The sequence below is a fragment of the Ranitomeya variabilis genome, chromosome 1 (assembly GCF_051348905.1).
Source record: "Ranitomeya variabilis isolate aRanVar5 chromosome 1, aRanVar5.hap1, whole genome shotgun sequence".
Taxonomy (NCBI): Eukaryota; Metazoa; Chordata; class Amphibia; order Anura; family Dendrobatidae; genus Ranitomeya; species Ranitomeya variabilis.
Window position 1 is genome coordinate 398,243,998 of NC_135232.1, and position 18,883 is coordinate 398,262,880.

An 18,883-nucleotide genomic window follows, 5' to 3' on the forward strand; every position below is an offset into this window, starting at 1 on the left:
CCTGAGCCATGCGAACCAGGTTCTCCTGGGCCAGAAAGGAGCAATCAGAATGACCTTCGCACGATCTTCTCTGATTTTCCTCACCACTAGAGGTAACAGGTTCAACGGTGGGAAGGCGTAAGCCAGAGTAAAATCCCATTTTATGAAGAATGCATCCACAGCAAATTTTCCCTGGGATTTAGAGAACAAAAGTCTTTTGCTTTTTTGTTTTCTTTTGTAGCAAATAGGTCCACCACTGGCCGACCCCATAGGCGGACAATCTGCTTGAAGACGTCTCCATTTAGAGACCATTCCCCTTGTTTTAGAGTATTGCGGCTGAGAAAGTCCGCTTTTATATTCTCCTTCCCTGTGATGTGGAGAGCAGTCAAAGATTGAAAATTCTCTTCTGCCATCCGGAGCAGGCGATCTGTGATCTGCATCAGAGTCTCGGAACGTGTACCACCTTGATGATTTATATAGGAGACTGCCACCTGGTTGCCCGAGAGGATCCTGACGTGGTGGCCCTGCAGATACATGAGGAGTTTTTTAACTGACAACTCAATTGCCAATAATTCTCTCTGATTGGATGAAGACGTTGAGTATGGTTCCCATTGACCTTGAACCACAATGTCATCCATGTGAGCCCCCCAACCTGAGGAGCTAGCATCCGTAGTTATTACCCAGGATACATCTATTATCCAAGGAACTCCTGCCGACAAATTATCCCTATCCAGCCACCAATTTAGGGATTCAAGAGTCGCCGGTTCTAAAATTATTTTTTCCTCCAATACACCCCTCAAGATCCTGTCATTAATCAAAATATCTTTCTGAAGGGGTCTAGAATGAAATTGTGCCCACCTTACCGCTGGGATGCAAGATGTGAGGGACCCCAGCAGGGACATAGCTTGTCGAAGGGTCATAGAGGGTGTATTAATCACTTTTAATACCTGATGCTGAATCTGATTTAATTTATTTTCTGGAAGGAGACACTGTTGTGTAGTTGAATCTAATAATAACCCTAAAAACTTTTGAATTTTTAGGGGCTGCAACCGGGATTTTTCATAATTAATTATCTAACCCAGACCTTCCAACTTAACTCTGGTCAACTCTAATTGAAATAAACAGTGTTCCGCCGAGTTCCCTGCTATGAGGAAATCGTCAAGGTATGGGACAATAAGATTAGATTCCCGCAAATGAGCCATAACCTCCGCAACTATTTTGTGAATACTCTAGGGGCAGACGTTATACCGAAGGGAAGTGCTCTGTACTGAAAATGATGAACCACTCCCCCCATTAATACTGCTACCCTCAAGAACTGCTGGAAATCTTCATGAATGGGCACATGATAATATACATCTTTTAAATCGACTACTGCCATAAAGCAATTTTTGAACAGCATTTTTATTGTTGAGTTGATGGACTCCATCTTAAAGGTATGTTTAACCAGATAACTATTAAGATGTCTGAGATTTATAATGGTCCTATAAGTCTTATCAGGTTTCTGAATAAGAAACAGAGGAGAATAAAATCCCTTCCCTCAATCAGACTTTGGAACCTCTATAAGTACATTTTTAGAGCAAAGAGACCACACCTCTTCTTCTAGAGCAGATTGTTCTAGGGGAGAAGAATGCAAAGGAGTTAACTTAAAATTATCCCGTGGGGTACAGTAAAACTCAAAGTGTGAGATCCCGAGAAATAGTGTTTTGTACCCAAACACTATTCGTGATCTCTGACCATTCTGAATAGAAATTTAACAGTCTACCCCCCACCGGGATTTCTAGTCATTTGTCCTCCTTCTTCCTCTCCTTTGAGGAACGACGGAACATATATCCTGTACCTCTTCTATGTCTATCATCCCATCTAGACCGATCTCTTATAGGTGAAAAGGCACGCTTTCCTCCGCAACCAAATTTTTTCTTATTAAAGGGACGACGATAGGACCCAAGCAGATTGGGGAACTTCTTTTTGTCGTCCCCTGCTTTCTCTAGGAGTTCATCCAAGGTGGGCCCAAATAAATATTCCCCTTTACATGGAATGGCACAAAGTTTTGATCTCGTTTGCATATCACCTAGCCAACATTTTAACCATAGGGCTCTCCTTGCCGCATTCGAGAGTCCTGCTGCTCTAGCAGCCATTTTAACAGAGTCAATGGAAGCGTCCGACAAGAAGGCAGCTGCTTCCTGAATCACCGGTAAGGCAGTCAGAATAGAATCCCGTGACGCACCCTCTTTCAACTGGGTCTCTAACTGTTCCAGCCAAACCATCATTGACCTGGCTGTGCAGGTTGAAGCCACCGCAGGTCTTAAGGAACCGGCTGCCATTTCCCAGGTACCCTTTAGAAAGGTGTCCGCTTTTCTATCAAGGGGGTCCTTAAGGGTTCCCATATCCTCAAAGGGGAGAGAGGCCCTTTTATTGCCACTTTGGCTATTGCCGCATCCAATTCAGGGTCTTTTTCCCAATTGGTGACTGCCGGGTCATCAAAGGGATACCTGCACTTTTGTGCTGGTGGTAAGGAACCTTTTTTCTCAGGCTTCTTCCACTGCTTATCAATAAGTTCTTGAATTTTCTCATTGAGCGGAAAAACCCTACGTTTTCTCTGCTCCAATCCACTAAACATAATTTCCTCCTTGGAAAGCTGGGGTCTTGGTTCTGTTATGCCCATTGTTCCTCTGACCGCTTTAACCAACTTATCTATCCTCTCAAGGGGTAGACAGAAGTGAGCAGTATCTGCATCCGAGGAAGAGGACGATGCAGCTGAACCGGAGAAAACTTCCTCCTTATCCTCCTCCGCTGAAGATCGGAGAACAATTGAGCTTTATGTTTAGAACTTCCCGTTTGAGATAGACCCTTTAAGGATTGTTTGACCTCCATCCTGACCATCTCTTTCAAGCTTGCGGCCATAGTAAGAGTACCGTCTCACAGTGGCACTTTGGTCGCTACGACGGCACGATCCGTGACGTTCCAGCGATATCCATACGATATCGCTGTCTCTGACACGCAGCAGCGATCAGGGACCCCGCTGAGAATCGTACGTCGTAGCAGATCGTTTGGAACTTTATTTCGTCGCTGGATCTCCCGCTGTCATCGCTGGATCGGTGTGTGTGACACCGATCCAGCGATGTGTTCGCTTGTAACCAGGGTAAACATCGGGTTACTAAGCGCAGGGCCGCGCTTAGTAACCCGATGTTTACCCTGGTTACCATCGTAAATGTAAAAAACAAACAAACAGTACATACTCACATTCCGGTGTCACGTCCCTCGCCGTCTGCTTCCCGCACTGACTGAGTGCCGGCCGTAAAGCACAGCACAGCGGTGACGTCACCACTGCGCTCTGCTTTTACTTTACGGCCGGCACTCACAGTCAGTGCGGGAAGCTGAAGGCGAGGGACGTGACACCGGAATGCGAGTATGTACTGTTTGTTTTTTTTTACATTTACGATGGTAACCAGGGTAAACATCGGGTTACTAATCGCGGCCCTGCGCTTAGTAACCCGATGTTTACCCTGGTTACCCGGGGACTTTGGCATCGTTGGTCGCTGGAGAGCTGTCTGTGTGACAGCTCTCCAGCGACCACACAACGACTTACCAACAATCACGGCCAGGGGGTATCGCTGGTCGTGATCGTTGGTAAATCGTTTAGTGTAACGGTACCCTAAGGGATTCCTCTGCTACCTGGGGGGTAAGTAAGGCAATCTAATCAATGTAGATATAATGCTCTCACCTCCTCCCCCTTCCTGAGACCTCACAGTCTGCTGGATACAGGGGCCACATAGTTTTTTAGGGCACGAATCAGGTAAGGGAACCCCGCAGATGCCACATTCTCTGTGCTTCGCCTTACTGACACATTTCTTCCCCTATAATAAAACATACGAGGGGAATCATGTCACTGGGTGAACTTTCACGAAGATCACTTACCAGCGGCTGCCCAAAGAAAGGTACCGGAGTATGAGGGGGATTCCTCCCAGCTGATGCTCCAGACCCGTCTGGAGGAGCTTTTGTGGCCAGATTCACTACTCCTTCTGTCGCGTTCCTTTCCTTGGGGCTTCTGGGATACCTCTTCCAGCAGCTGAGGCTGCTGTACATGCTCGTCCTCCATACTCAATAATATGAGGCCAGAAGCAAGAAACCACGATCCGGAGTTCTTCTTATAACCCCTCCTCCGGTCAGCAGTTATGCCTAGCGCTCCCCTGATTTGCTGTCTGCTTACCCCCCAGGTGCAGGCGGTCATCTCTGGGGCTCCGAACGCAAGCAGCGCCATTACCGGTGGGCGCCGCCATCTTGGATACACTGCGCATGCGCGGGACCCCGAAAACCCGGAAGTGACTGCCGGCTCAACCCCTGACGTCACCCCGGCTCCCAGCGTTTCCTGTCGGCGCTTAGAGCGGCGCGGGACGCCGGGCAGACCAGCAGCACACCGGGTGGCGTCACCAAATGCGCCGCCGCATACAGAGACCCCAGCCACACCGTCCTACGGGGAAAAGGAGACCAGGGAACATACTCACCCAGCGCTGGTCTCGGAGACAGGACACCACCGGCGACCGCTCCCTGCTGAAAAGCCACCGCCGTGCAGCCCTGCCAGGACCACTGTGACATCTCCAGGATCTCCGCACCGGCCAAGGTAGGAGACCCCCCCGCTACCTGAGTCGGCCTGGGATCCTTTTGTAAATTCTGCAGGATCCCATCCCTTTAGGAACAGGAAACCAACTGATACGTGGGAGAGGTGCCGCCCTTTTGTATCTGTGGGTTTCCTGTTCCTAAGGGGCGGATCCCCTCACTCGTGGTGCTGTCATGGGAGTCCGAATAAACTATATCTCCGAGCACTCAAATACTCGGAGGTCACCCAAGCGGGCTCAGGAAAACCCGAGCAACGAGTACACTTGCTCATCACTAACCAGCACCCCGCAATTGCATCACTGAAGTGTTTGACAGCGGCACTGAACACGTTAACAGCACGCTCGGGTGGTCTCCGAGTATTTGTGAGTGCACGGAGATTTCATTTTTGTTGAAGCAGCTGCATGATTTGCGGCTGCTAGACAGCTTGATTACATGTGGGGATTCCCTAGCAATCAGGCATCCCCCAAATGTACTCAGGCTGGCTAGCAGCCGTAAATCACGCAAGCTGCGGTCGACAAAAAATAAATCTCCGAGTACTCACAAATACTCGGAGACCACCCGAGCAACCAGTATACTCGCTCATCACTAGTCACTTATATAAAGTGGTAAAAGATGATTTCTCAGCAACAATACAGCTGATACAAGACACTTCAGAATTCTATAAGCTGTATGCCCATATTAATAGTTTAGATAGCTCAAATATGGTGACAGATTCCCTTTAAGGTTGTATAAATGTGGAGAGCTAGGTCTGATGACTGTGGTCTGCATTAAGTGTGGCTCTTTAACCTCTTCATCCCCCAAGCCTGTCTTCACCCTCATGATGAGGCTAAATTTTACAATTCTCACCAGTGTCACTTGGTTATGTGGCAATAACTCTGGGACATTTCAACGGATCCCACTGATACTGAGAATGTTTTTTCGTGACATATTGTACTTCATGATAGTGGTAACATTTCTTTATTCAATATGATTTGTGTTTATTTGTGGAAAAAAAAAAATCGGAAATTTGGCAAAAATTTTGACAACTTAGCAATTTGCAAACTTTTCATTTTTATGCTGTTAAATCAGAGTTGTGACACAAAATAGTTAATAAGGTATGGATGTGGTCTACATCAGTGTAGCACTACTTGACATAAAGTCTGCAACTGCCACCTTTTATAGTTTGGGGACAAGAGCAGCTTTTACTAAAGTGACCTGGCTAAAATGTATATAAGGAGTTAAGTGGCATAAATGAAGGTCATTACGCATGTAAGACACCAAGCACATAGTGGATTACACAATAAACGTACTCTATATGAACTTTGGTACAAGACTAACTAAACTGTATTGGGACTTTGCTATGTCAGAGTTGGAGACAGCTTACAACACCTTTTATTTTTTGTTTCAGCCTCACTAATATACTCTTACACTAGACCAACAGCTATGAATCCGCACTATTTCCACTTTGGAATAAAACATTACACCCCTCTTCCATCCTCAAGCGTCAAGGAACGAACTAGCTGAAGGACAAGCACAGTTCTGCTACAGAGCATTATGGCTTTAAGATTATGACGTGACATGGGATTGTTAGGTCACTAACCAACATGCCCTCTGGCTAACCCTTCACTTGCCGAGATGTATACAAGATATGTGGATGCTAGAAGAGTAGGAGCCATGCCATTATATGATAGAAACACTAATGTGAGGCCTGCCTGCATACTCCCCTACCACATCTCATATCCAAGAGAGTTGCGGATGTCATGTGCAAGGTTTGGGGAGTACATACATTCTCTTTTCTGAAGTGTCGGGAATACAATTGGAATTTTAGAATAGTTCCCTATAAATTATAAAACATAAAAGCTGCTAGCCACTAAGATGACTGGGCTCAGTAGTTATTTAATGTACGACCAGCAGAGTGAAAGCCTACTAGACTTATCTGTTGCAACAGACCCTCTCAGGCAATGGAGATGCAATGCGCTCGATTATTACCCTGCTACACAGCTGCCAGGAATTGCAGTATATAAGAAGCAGAAAAAGAGCTTTAGTGGCCACAATGAGGCATAGAATCTCACAGGACGGGCGCTTTGTGGAGAATCGGCTGTCAACTTAGAAAGACGCCACCGACGTGACAAAGTGCAAGTAACGCATGGCGTGCACATCTATATAGTTTCAGGTCCTGGGCCAGTTCAGGAAGGAAAGCAGAATGCATAGATTAAAATGGTTTCCAAAGGATACCATATACTGAAAAGGTTTTAAAGATCTCACAGCCATCATGAAATTAGTAGAAATTATGCTCAACAATAAAAAATAATATCTATATCCATTTACAAAATATTACTTTTTAATTTGTTTAATTCTGACCAGATTGGCAGGGGGTTGGGTCTTGAGACCCCACCGACTACTCTACAGACTTCTTAGAAATGCGCAACTCAAGAGGAGAACAAAGGAATACCGAGGTAGTAGAAAGCTAGACACATATGAATCCGTACTCCGCTGCGTGCGCATACTCAGGAGAAGCTATGCGCTCCTCTATCCTGAACTGGCAACTTCCATGAGGTCTTTAGAATGATTGAGGGGAGGGGTGGGGGTTCTCATGATCCGAACCCCCCCACCCGATTTGTTCAGATACATTAAAGACCATCTGTCACCCCCCGGGACGTATATGACCTATTAATATGGGCATAGAGGTAATAGAAATGTTACACTAGTCCTACCTGTATGCCTCATATTAATGGTCTTATTGCTGAGAAATGTTATATTCTGTCTTTATGTTAATGATTTCTTCCAGGAGCCTGCGCACTGCAGTACTTTGCTCTACCCTCAACAGGACAAAGTACGCCTGTGCAGGAGCTGCGGCGTGAAGTCAAGAAGAGGACGTCATCGTAAGAACATGGGAGGCCCCGGATCGAGACGCCTATCGGACCCGGACCGCAGCGGGACCGCCCCTGGGTGAGTATAATATAACTTTTTTCTCATCTTTCAGGTTACATCGGGGGCTTATCTACAGCATTACAGAATGCTGTAGATAAGTCCCTGATGCCGGTGGCCGCAGCTCATCTTCGATTACTATGTAATGTCTTAGTTATTCTTCTAGTCGAAATCTTCATGCAATACCATTTGGTTGTAAGTTCTGATGACATGGCACTAAACATGTAAAACTTGACCAAATTGATACTCACCGAGATGATAATCTGTTTGACAAGCTTTGTATCGTCAACACAATCGAACATTGCCAGCAAAACCAAATGAGAAAATTCCCCCTGGAGGTAAAAGAAAAACAGGTTACAGAGAAAAAAAGAGAAGAGAAAAAAAGAGAAAAAAAAAAAAAAAAGGATTAAGGTATGCTGCAATCCAGGGTGTGAATGGATCGGAGAAGCAGTGCTGGTGCAGAAGGGCGTGTACCATGTAAGTAATGCTCTTTTATTATTATCTTATCTTATTATCTTATCTTTTGGCCCACCCTAGTAACTTTCTATATTCTGATATTTTTATTCCTAGGGAGCAAGAAAAACTAGCGAACCTGTCTTATTCAATTTTATTTCTTAAATCAATAATTCACGCGAAAATAAGAAACTTTGTAATATACTTTGAAATTGGCTTCTCTCTCTTCCTGGACAGATCGAGCTCTCTCAAAATTCTCAATTTCCAGGTGAAATCTTCTATTCAGTGAAGGCAGATTATTATATTACTAAAGATAGGATATGGTAGTTGCTACAGATAAGATTCTATGTACATGGGATGGAAGGGAGGAGGCGGGACGAGGAGCTTTAACCCCTTCACCACCAAGGGTGGTTTGCACGTTAATGACCGGGCCAATTTTTACAATTCTGACCACTGTCCCTTTATGAGGTTATAACTCTGGAACGCTTCAACGGATCTTGGCGATTCCGACATTGTTTTCTCGTGACATATTGTACTTCATGTTAGTGGTAAAATTTCTTCGATATAACTTGCGTTTATTTGTGAAAAAAACGAATATTTGGCGAAAATTTTGAAAATTTCGCAATTTTCCAACTTTGAATTTTTATGCCCTTAAATCACAGACATATGTCACACAAAATACTTAATAAATAACATTTCCCACATGTCTACTTTACATCAGCACAATTTTGGAACCAAAATTTTTTTTTGTGACGGAGTTATAAGGGTTAAAAGTTGACCAGCAATTTCTCATTTTTACAACACCATTTTTTTTTAGGGACCACATCTCATTTGAAGTCATTTTGACGGGTCTATATGATAGAAAATACCCAAGTGTGACACCATTCTAAAAACTGCACCCCTCAAGGTACTCAAAACCACTTTCAAGAAGTTTATTAACCCTTCAGGTGTTTCACAGGAATTTTTGGAATGTTTAAATAAAAATGAACATTTAACTTTTTTTCACACAAAATTTATTTCAGCTCCAATTTGTTTTATTTTACCAAGGGTAACAGGAGAAAATAGACCCCAAAAGTTGTTGTGCAATTTGTCCTGAGTACGCTGATACCCCATATGTGGGGGTAAACCACAGTTTGGGCGCATGGCAGAGCTTGGAAGCAAAGGAGCGCCATTTGACTTTTCAATGCAAAATTGACTGGAATTGAGATGGGACGCCATGTTGCATTTAGAGAGCCCTTGATGTGCCTAAACATTGAAACCCCTAACAAGTGACACCATTTTGGAAAGTAGACCCCCTAAGGAACTTATCTAGATGTGTGGTGAGCACTTTGACCCAACAAGTGCTTTACAGAAGTTTATAATGCAGAGCCGTAAAAATAAAAAATCATATTTTTTCACAAAAATGATCTTTTCACCCCCAATTTTTTATTTTCCCAAGGGTAAGAGAAGAAATTGGACCCCAAAAATTGTTGTGCAATTTGTCCTGAGTACACCGATACCCCATATGTGGGTGTAAACCATTGTTTGGGCGCAGGGCAGAGCTCAGAAGGGAAGAAGCGCCATTTGACTTTTCAATGCAAAATTGACTGGAATTAAGATGGGATGCCATGTTGCGTTTGGAGAGCCCCTGATGTGCCTAAACATTAAACCCCCCCACAAGTGACACCATTTTGGAAAGTAGACCCCCTAAGGAACTTATCTAGATGTGTTTTGAGAGCTTTGAACCCCCAAGTGTTTCACTACAGTTTATAACGCAGAGCCGTGAAAATAAAAATTATTTTTTTTTTTTCACAAAAATGATTTTTTAGCCCCCAGTTTTGTATTTTCACAAGGGTAAGGATAAATTGGACCCTAAAAGTTGTTGTCCAATTTGTCCTGAGTACGCTGATACCCCCTATGTGGGGGGCAACCACTGTTTGGGCGCATGACAGAGCTCGGAAGGGAAGGAGCGCCATTTGGAATGCAGACTTAAATGGATTGGTCTGCAGGCGTCACGTTGCATTTGCAGAGCCCCTGATGTACCCAAATAGTACAAACCCCCCACAAGTGACCCCATATTGGAAACTAGACCTCCCAAGGAACTTATCTAGATGTGTTGTGAGAACTTTGAACCCCCAAGTGTTTCACTACAGTTTACAACGCAGAGCCGTGAAAATAAAACATATTTTTTTTCCCACAAAAATGATTTTTAGCCCCCCAAATTTTTATTTTCCCAAGGATAACAAGAGAACTTGGACCCCAGAAGTTGTTGTTCAATTTGTCCCTAGTACGCTGATACCCCATATGTTGGGGTAAACCCCTTTTTGGACGCACGGGAGAGCTCGGAAGGGAAGGAGCACTGTTTTACTTTTTCAACGCAGAATTGGCTGGAATTGAGATTGGACGCCATGTCGCGTTTGGAGAGCCCCTGATGTGCCTGAACAGTGGAAACTCCCCAATTCTACCTGAAACCCTACCCCTAACCTCACCCCTAACTGTTTACTGAACATTTTCTGACAGTCATAAGTGCCACGTATATAAGTGCCACGTATATAAGTGCCACGTATTTAAGAGCCACGTATTTAAGTGCCACGTATTTAAGTGCCACGATATTTCAGTGCCACGATATTTCAGTGCCACGATATTTCAGTGCCACGTATTTTAGTGCCACGTATTTTAGTGCCACGTATTTCAGTGCCACGTATTTCAGGCACTGAAAAATACGTGGCACGTAAATATTTCAGTGCCACGATATTTCAGTGCCACGATATTTCAGTGCCACGTATTTTAGTGCCATGTATTTCAGTGCCACGTATTTCAGGCACTGAAAAATACGTGGCACTGAAATACGTGGCACTGAAATACGTGGCACTGAAATACGTGGCACTGAAATACGTGGCACTGAAATACGTGGCACTTAAATACGTGGCACTTAAATACGTGGCACTTAAATACGTGGCACTTAAATACGTGGCACTTAAATACGTGGCACTTAAATACGTGGCACTTAAATACGTGGCACTTAAATACGTGGCACTTAAATACGTGGCACTTAAATACGTGGCACTTAAATACGTGGCACTTAAATACGTGGCCACTGAAATATCGTGGCCACTGAAATATCGTGGCACTTATATACGTATATAAACGTATATTTCAGTGCCACGTATTTCAGTGCCACAGAATTTCAGGTTAGGGGTAGGGTTAGGGGTAGGGTTAGGGTTTTTTGTTTTTTTCTTGTTTTCTTGTGTTTTTCTATAAAAACGCATGCGTTTTACCGCGTTTACATGCATTTTTTCACACATGCGGTTTTTTTAAAAAACGCATGCAGATAAAAACGCAAGTGTGAAACCAGACTAAAAGACGCTTTTTATAGCAAAAAAGTTTTTGCGTCTCCAAATTTTGAGACCTATAATTTTTCCACATTTTGGTCCACAGAGTCATGTGAGGTCTTGTTTTTTGCGGGACGAGTTGACGTTTTTATTGGTAACATTTTCGGACACGTGACCATTTTTTATCACTTTTTATTCCGATTTTTGTGAGGCAGAATAACCAAAAACCAGCTATTCATGAATTTCTTTTGGGTGAGGCGTTTATACCGTTCTGCGCTTGGTAAAATTGATAAAGCAGTTTTATTCGTCGGGTCAGTACGATTACAGCGATACCTCATTTATATCATTTTTTTATGTTTTGACGCTTTTATACGATAAAAACTATTTTATAGAAAAAATAATTATTTTGGCATCGCTTTATTCTGAGGACTATAACTTTTTTATTTTTTTGCTGATGATGCTGTATGGCGGCTCGTTTTTTGCGGGACAAGATGACGCTTTCAGCGGTAACATGGTTATTTATATCCGTCTTTTTGATCGCGTGTTATTCCACTTTTTGTTCGGCGGTATGGTAATAAAGCGTTGTTTTTTGCCTCGTTTTTTTTTTTTTTTCTTACGGTGTTTACTGAAGGGGTTAACTAGTGGGCCAGTTTTATAGGTTGGGTCGTTACGGACGCGGCGATACTAAATATGTGTACTTTTATTGTTTTTGTTTGTTTTTTTTAGATAAAGAAATGTATTTATGGGAATAATATTTTTTTTTTTATTATTATTTAGGAATTTTTTTTATTTTTTTTTTACACATGTGGAAATTTTTTTTTTTACTTTTTTACTTTGTCCCAGGGGGGGACATCACAGATCGCAGATCTGATAGTGTGCACAGCACTCTATCAGATCCGCGATCATACTTTCATCGGAGCAGGCTGCAGCTTTCATCTGCAGCCTGCTCCGACCCGGAAGTGCTCCCTGCAGGACCCGGATACAGCCCCTCGGCCATTTTGGATCCGGGGCCTGCAGGGAGAAGACGTTCGGTACGAGGTGAGTACATCACCTTGTACCGATCGTCTCAGGGAAGCCCGCAGGGAGCCCCCTCCCTGCGCGATGCTTCCCTGTACCGCCGGTACACCGCGATCATGTTTGATCGCGGTGTGCCGGGGGTTAATGTGCCGGGGGCGGTCCGTGACCGCTCCTGGCACATAGTGCCGGATGTCAGCTGCGATATGCAGCCGACACCCGGCCACGATCGGCCGCGCTCCCCCCGTGAGCGCGGCCGATCGCGTATGACGTACTATCCCGTCGGCGGTCATGGGGGCCCACCCCACCTCGACGGGATAGTACGTCAAATGTCGGGAAGGGGTTAAAGGTACCTTCACACTAAACTACGCTGCAGCGATACAGACAACGATGCCGATCGCTGCAGCGTCGCTGTTTGGTCGCTGGAGAGCTGTCACACAGACAGCTCTCCAGCGACCAACTATGCCGAGGTCCCCGGGTAACCAGGGTAAACATCGGGTTGCTAAGCGCAGGGCCGCGCTTAGTAACCCGATGTTTACCCTGGTTACCAGTGTAAAATGTAAAAAAACAAACACTACATACTCACGTTCGCGTCCCCCGGCGTCCGCTTCCTACACTGACTGAGTGCCGGCCCTAACAGCAGAGCGGTGACGTCACCGCTGTGCTGTGCTTTCACTTTACGGCCAGCGCTCAGTCAGTGCAGGAAGCGGACGGCGGGGGACGCGAACGTGAGTATGTAGTGTTTGTTTTTTTTACATTTTACACTGGTAACCAGGGTAAACATCGGGTTACTAAGCGCGGCCCTGCGCTTAGTAACCCGATATTTACCCTGGTTACCAGTGTAAAACATCGCTGGTATCGTTGCTTTTGCTGTCAAACACAACGATACACGGCGATCTGACGACCAAATAAAGTTCTGAACTTTAATCAACGACCAGCGATATCACAGCAGGATCCTGATCGCTGCTGCCTGTCAAACACAACGATATCGCTATCCAGGACGCTGCAACGTCACGGATCGCTAGCGATATCGTTTAGTGTGAAGGTACCTTTAACTCTTTTCTCTCCATAAAAGATGACAATTGCTACTGATAAGATTCTCTCAGTAATGTCACAATCTGTCTTCACTGAATACAGATTTTACCTGGGAATTGAGAATTTTGAGAAAGATCAGTCTAGGTCTAGGAGGTTGGAGAAGCAGATTTCTCTGCCAAGATATATTACGTAAGTTTTTCATTTTCACGTGTATTAGTGAGTTTTGAACTAAAAATGAAGACAGTTACACGTTAATCTCTTCAAGATATGTTTATTTATGTCATATGTCATGCCCAAGACTTTAATGTGGGCTCCAGCGCTGAGCCCTCATCTATTCCCAAACGTGTCAGCTGATTTATTCAGCTGTCACGTACCTGTAACAGCAACAGGCCGATCAGAGATCCATGCGCAGCTGTTAACCAGTTAAATTACGCTGTTAATCTCTGACGGCAGAATTTAACATGTGCCAGCAAAAAGCGTGACACAAATCCAGCCAATCTGTGCCCATTACGTGATCGAGGGTGTTGATGAATTGTCATAACAGCCGGGGGTCTGTGCCTATCATTGTGAATCTCCTGTGAAAGCTGGTTCGTAGCCGACATTCATACATCATAATATTTGCTGAAGCACTGCTATGTATAGAAAAAAGGTAATTGGATGATCGCAGCTTCAAGTTTCCCAAGGGGACAATTGAACACTAAGTGTAAAAAAGAAAAAAAAAAAAATTTTTTTCCCATTGAAAATAAAATAAAAAAATACACATTTTGTATCGCTACAATGGCGCAATGAGAAAAATAAATAAATCGAAAACCCAGAATTACGTTTTTTTTTGGATGCCACAACATTGCAATAAAACAAAATAAGAGGCCATCAAAACACTATCTGCCACAAAATAGTGTCAGTAAAAACGTCAGCTCAGTGTGCAAAAAAATAAGCCCTCACACAGCCCCGAATCACCACGAAAAAGGAAAATGCCGATGGCACAAACTTTTTTTCATGCAAATTTTGGATTTTTTTTCCCACCACTAAAATAAAAAATAAACTATACATGTTTGGTATCTGCATACTTGTACTGAGCTGGAGAATCATATTCCCAGGTCAGTTTTACCATAGAGTGAACAAATTGTTGAATTGCACTTTATTTGGAACGGAATTTTTTTTTTCATTCTTCTGTTAACTATATGGTAAAATCAATGGTGTCATTCAAAAGTACAACTCATCCCACAAAAAAAAAATGTGCTCATATGGCTATATTGACAGGAGAAAAAAAAAAAGTTATGGTTCTTGGAAGAAGGGGAGGGAAAAAACAAAAAAGAAAATGTCCATGGCGTGAAGGGGTTAAAGGACGACTGACGAGATGTGCTCAGTCTTTCCACAATTTCTATGTCTACTACTGATCTACATGATGAACAGTTGCCATTTCAAATAACATTTGTCAGACTTAATACTATAGCAATGATCTAAAATAAAAAGTACATCATAAAACATAAGAAAATCTAAAGATGGTTAATACTACTGCTTTATATTTATAATATGTGAAGTTGGTATCCCACCACGATGTGAAAGCCCAAACCATGGCCGTATGTGGTGGCTAATGGCTGAATGATTTAGGCCGGCGACACACTGGCGTTTTAAACGGCCGAGTGCAATGCGATAAAAGATCGCATTGCACTTGGACCAATGTTAAGCTATGGGGCAGCTCCCACCTTGGGGAAAACTCTGGGCTCACTCGCACCCATATAAGCCTATGGGTGCGAGTGAGACAGCGCACATCACTTGGATATCATCCGAGTGACGTGCGTTATAAGCGGACCCCAGCAATGGAGATGGAGAAATTCTTTTCTCCGTCTCCTCCGCAGCTGTGCTCCGATCCTCCCTGTGCGAGAGAATCGGAGCACAGACGCATGACACTCGGCTCCTGCTCTGCTGCGACCAGGAGCCGAGTGTCATTAGCATATCGCATTCGATGCTCTCGCATCGGATGCAATACGCTAGTGTGACGCCGGCCTTAGTGGGTGAAACTGAAGTATCACCTTCTAATTTGTGGGGCCACGGGTCACCGAACTAACTGGTTTCAGGCACGAGGTGACCTGGAAAAAATAGAATTCCTTTTTGCAGCTTGAAGCCAATAAAAATTAGGCCCAAACATGTTTCTCCCATTTTTGATTTATGCTAGGACAAGGCTTCAGTGGCTGAGTACTTTTTTTGGTCTTACTGATTTTTATGTTTAAAGTATTTTATTAACAGACTGGTAATCAGACAGTCTGTAAACAGCTTAAAATGGATGTCTATTGAGGTAGAAGGATTCGTTTTATGTGCATTTCCCTCAGAGAACAGAAGAATTCTCTGCTTACTGTAAGCTTGCCCTGCATATTCAGATTTTTCATCTGACAAAGTAATGGCATATCGCTAGGAAATGTCATCGCTGACCTTTGGCTCCTCGACTGATCTTCAGAACAAAGGAGAGGTAGCTCAGATGAAGTGTGGTGCCCACTCTCGCTGCAACTTCCCTGTACAACAGACCCCCTCAAATAATTAGGTCCAGCTGCAGTTTCCTGCACAGCCGTATCTGGAGCATCTTCATTCTCAGGACTGGTAGACTCAATGGCTCATCCTGGTGACAAGCCATCACTTCACGAGATAGGGAACCCACTGTGATGTACTTGTAGTTCTATAACAAAGGTGCCATGATATGACATCTTATGTCCATGCCTTTTAAGAACATTATAGAGTAGGGTTACCCACTCAAGGTTCTGCAGGTAAAGGGGTTTTCCCAGTAAATACAATTATCGCTGAGGGTCCTACAGTTTGAAATCTGACCGACACCCATGGAAGTGAATCAAGCAGAGGTCACAAAAAAGGTTTTATTCACACAAGTTACTTTTGGACCCTGTTCTCGGGGATCAATGAGCACCTGAAACATCGGGTAGTGGCTAGCTGATAAAGTATGTACTGAGAAAACAGACAACACTTTAAACTTGTGTAAGTGGTGTTCCCACGTCCAAGAAAACTGCCATTTATTCCTACACTTACCCTGATGTTAAAAAAAAAAAAAAATCCACTTTAGTCATAATGAGAGCATAGTGCCTCCAGTGCCTAATGATATATATGCAGGGACCATCAATCAGTGGTAAGGGGGCGAGTGACAGCAGAGAAGGTACTGTCCTTATGAATAAAACCGTAGCTTACTCCTTAGGGGCTTTTTAAGGGTTGTCACCAAATTTCTCGGATGTGATGAGGATGGTGTACTGTGAAAATCCATGTCAGAACAATTGTATAATCCTGATAACAGAAAGAGTCCAGGTAAAGCGTGTATTCAATCTTTGCCAACCAAAGCTGAAGCTTACGCTGTGCAGTGTGAGAACTGCACAGCAGGGAGGAAGGACACTGAAGAGCTGCTAATTAAGCTATGTGGGCAGACTGAGTTTAAACTTTCAAAAAGGATTATAGTTTGACATGAATATGCTTAGTAAGCCAGACAGCCTCATCAGGTCTAACATTTTATTTTAAAAAAAAAATTGCTGTTGGAGGTCTAATTGTCCTTCTATGGTAACTACTGCCAGTCAGCAGAGAAAGCTCATTAAACCAATTGGTCTTCCAAGCTTAAAGGGAACCTGTCACCAGGTTTGACCAATACGAGTCACGGTCACCGCCTTTCAGGGCTTATGTACAGCATTCTATAATGCTGTAGATAAGCCTCCGATCCGACATGAAAGATAAGAAAAAGAAGTGTTTATTATACTCACCTGCAGAGCGGTCCGGTCCGATGGGTGTCGCAGGTCCAGGTCCGGCGCCTCCCATCTTCTTGCGACACGGCCCTCCTGCTTCTTCATCACTCCCCGGCATCGCGCTCCTGCACAGGTGTACTTTGTCTGCCCTGTTGAGGGCAGAGGACAGTATTGAAGTGCGCAGGTGTTGGGAAAGGTCAGAGAGGCCCGGCGCCTGCGCACTACAGTACTTCACTCTGCCCTCATCAGGGCAGACAAAATACGCCTGTGCCGGAGCGCCAATGCCGGGGAGCGATGAAGAAGCAGGAGGGCGGCATCGCAAGAAGATGAGAGGCGCCGGACCCTGGATCTGCGACACCCATCAGACCGGACCGCTCTGCAGGTGAGTATAATAAACACCTCTTTTTCTTCTCTTGCAGGTCAGACCGTGGGCTTATCTACAGCATTATAGAATGCCGTATATAAGCCCTGAAAGGCGGTGGCTGCATCTTATATCAGCCAAAACTGCTGACAGGTTCCCTTTAATGAATAGCTTTTCTTTTAGCAGTCCTGAAATAAAGTGTCTTTTCTTTCACTGCAAATCAGAAGATGACCACTGAACCCAAAATGTTTGAAGTTGTCAGAACACGAACATCTTTTATATAGGACGTTAATGTACAGATTTTACACATACACTGAAGCAATGTGGATCATCTAGGAAGAGATAACTGTTGGAATTTAAAGAAGTTATTAACAGTAACTTTACAACCAAGTCACAGATCATTCTGTCCACATTTACAAAAAGCAATAAAGGTAAGGGACGTTGCAAAATCCCTGGCACCTCAGGTGCACTACAGTATGCCCTCATAGTAGGACATCCCGAAATCCCTCATCAAAATGATTACGCCAGACTTCTACATACCCCGCTACGAAAAGTCACAGATTTATGCAAAAATGTAGCAATTTTTAGTAAAAATGGGCGGAGCTGCGGCACGACGCTATAGCTTGTGTAATTCATGACTGGCTGTGGTGTACCTTACATCGGAAATCTTACGCCAGTCCCTGAATGTAGTAACATTTCTGACGAGCTGAACATCACTTTGCAGACGTGCCGGATCCATTAAGAGGCATATCCCAATGAATCAGTAGCGTATTTCTTTAACACACCCCCCCCCATCGACACCAGCGCTGTTCACGCCACATTTGATGAAGCAGGGCCTCCATATTCCCTCTCCAGTCAGCTACACAGGTCTCACTGTCCAATGCATAGCAAGAGAAGTTCTAGTTTGTTTAAAACTTACTGTGGCAATTTTTTCGATAAATGACTTCATAGTTTTTGCAAAAACTTTTCTGTCCTGTAGGAAAACAAAGAATAAAAAAAAACAAAAAAACGAAAGCTCATGTTATTAATATGTTGCAACAAATACAGAGCAAGACACTATTCAGACATCAGCTTTTCACATACGCGCTTTTTATAGTTAGAACATGTACCCATACAGCTGCTTCCTGTTTTTTTTTTTGTGGATCACGTGTTCAGAAAAACAAACCCGGACACGTGCATTTTTGATCAGAGTCCAGGATAAACTTGCCTATTCTAGTCAACGGGTCGGTGAATAAAAATAGACAGCAATGCCATGCTTCATCCGAGTGCTGCCTGCTTTTACGGTTTAATGGGTAGGAGAAAATTTTTATTTTTTTCTTGCATGCAAGAAAAATGGATGACATACTGATGATAAAAATGGACACGGACTAGGAGTGGATGGAAATCAGATCCAGCACACTGATGAAAAACAATTTACTTTTTGCTATAGGCAAAAAAAAAAAGAAAAAAAAAAACACATTGGAATGAGGCCTAATCCAGAA

General features: G+C 43.8%; 1 protein-coding gene across 1 annotated transcript in view; it reads right to left on the reverse strand.

The window, feature by feature from the left end:
• PUM3 (pumilio RNA binding family member 3) overlaps positions 1-18,883 on the reverse strand; it is a 159,595-nt gene that overhangs the window by 56,217 nt on the left and 84,495 nt on the right. Inside the window, exons 12-13 of the mRNA XM_077249131.1 lie at positions 18,322-18,375; positions 7,752-7,832 (exon numbers count right to left, since the gene is read on the reverse strand). Coding sequence (XP_077105246.1) covers positions 7,752-7,832; positions 18,322-18,375 — 135 coding nt within the window. The remainder of the gene's footprint in view (positions 1-7,751; positions 7,833-18,321; positions 18,376-18,883) is intronic.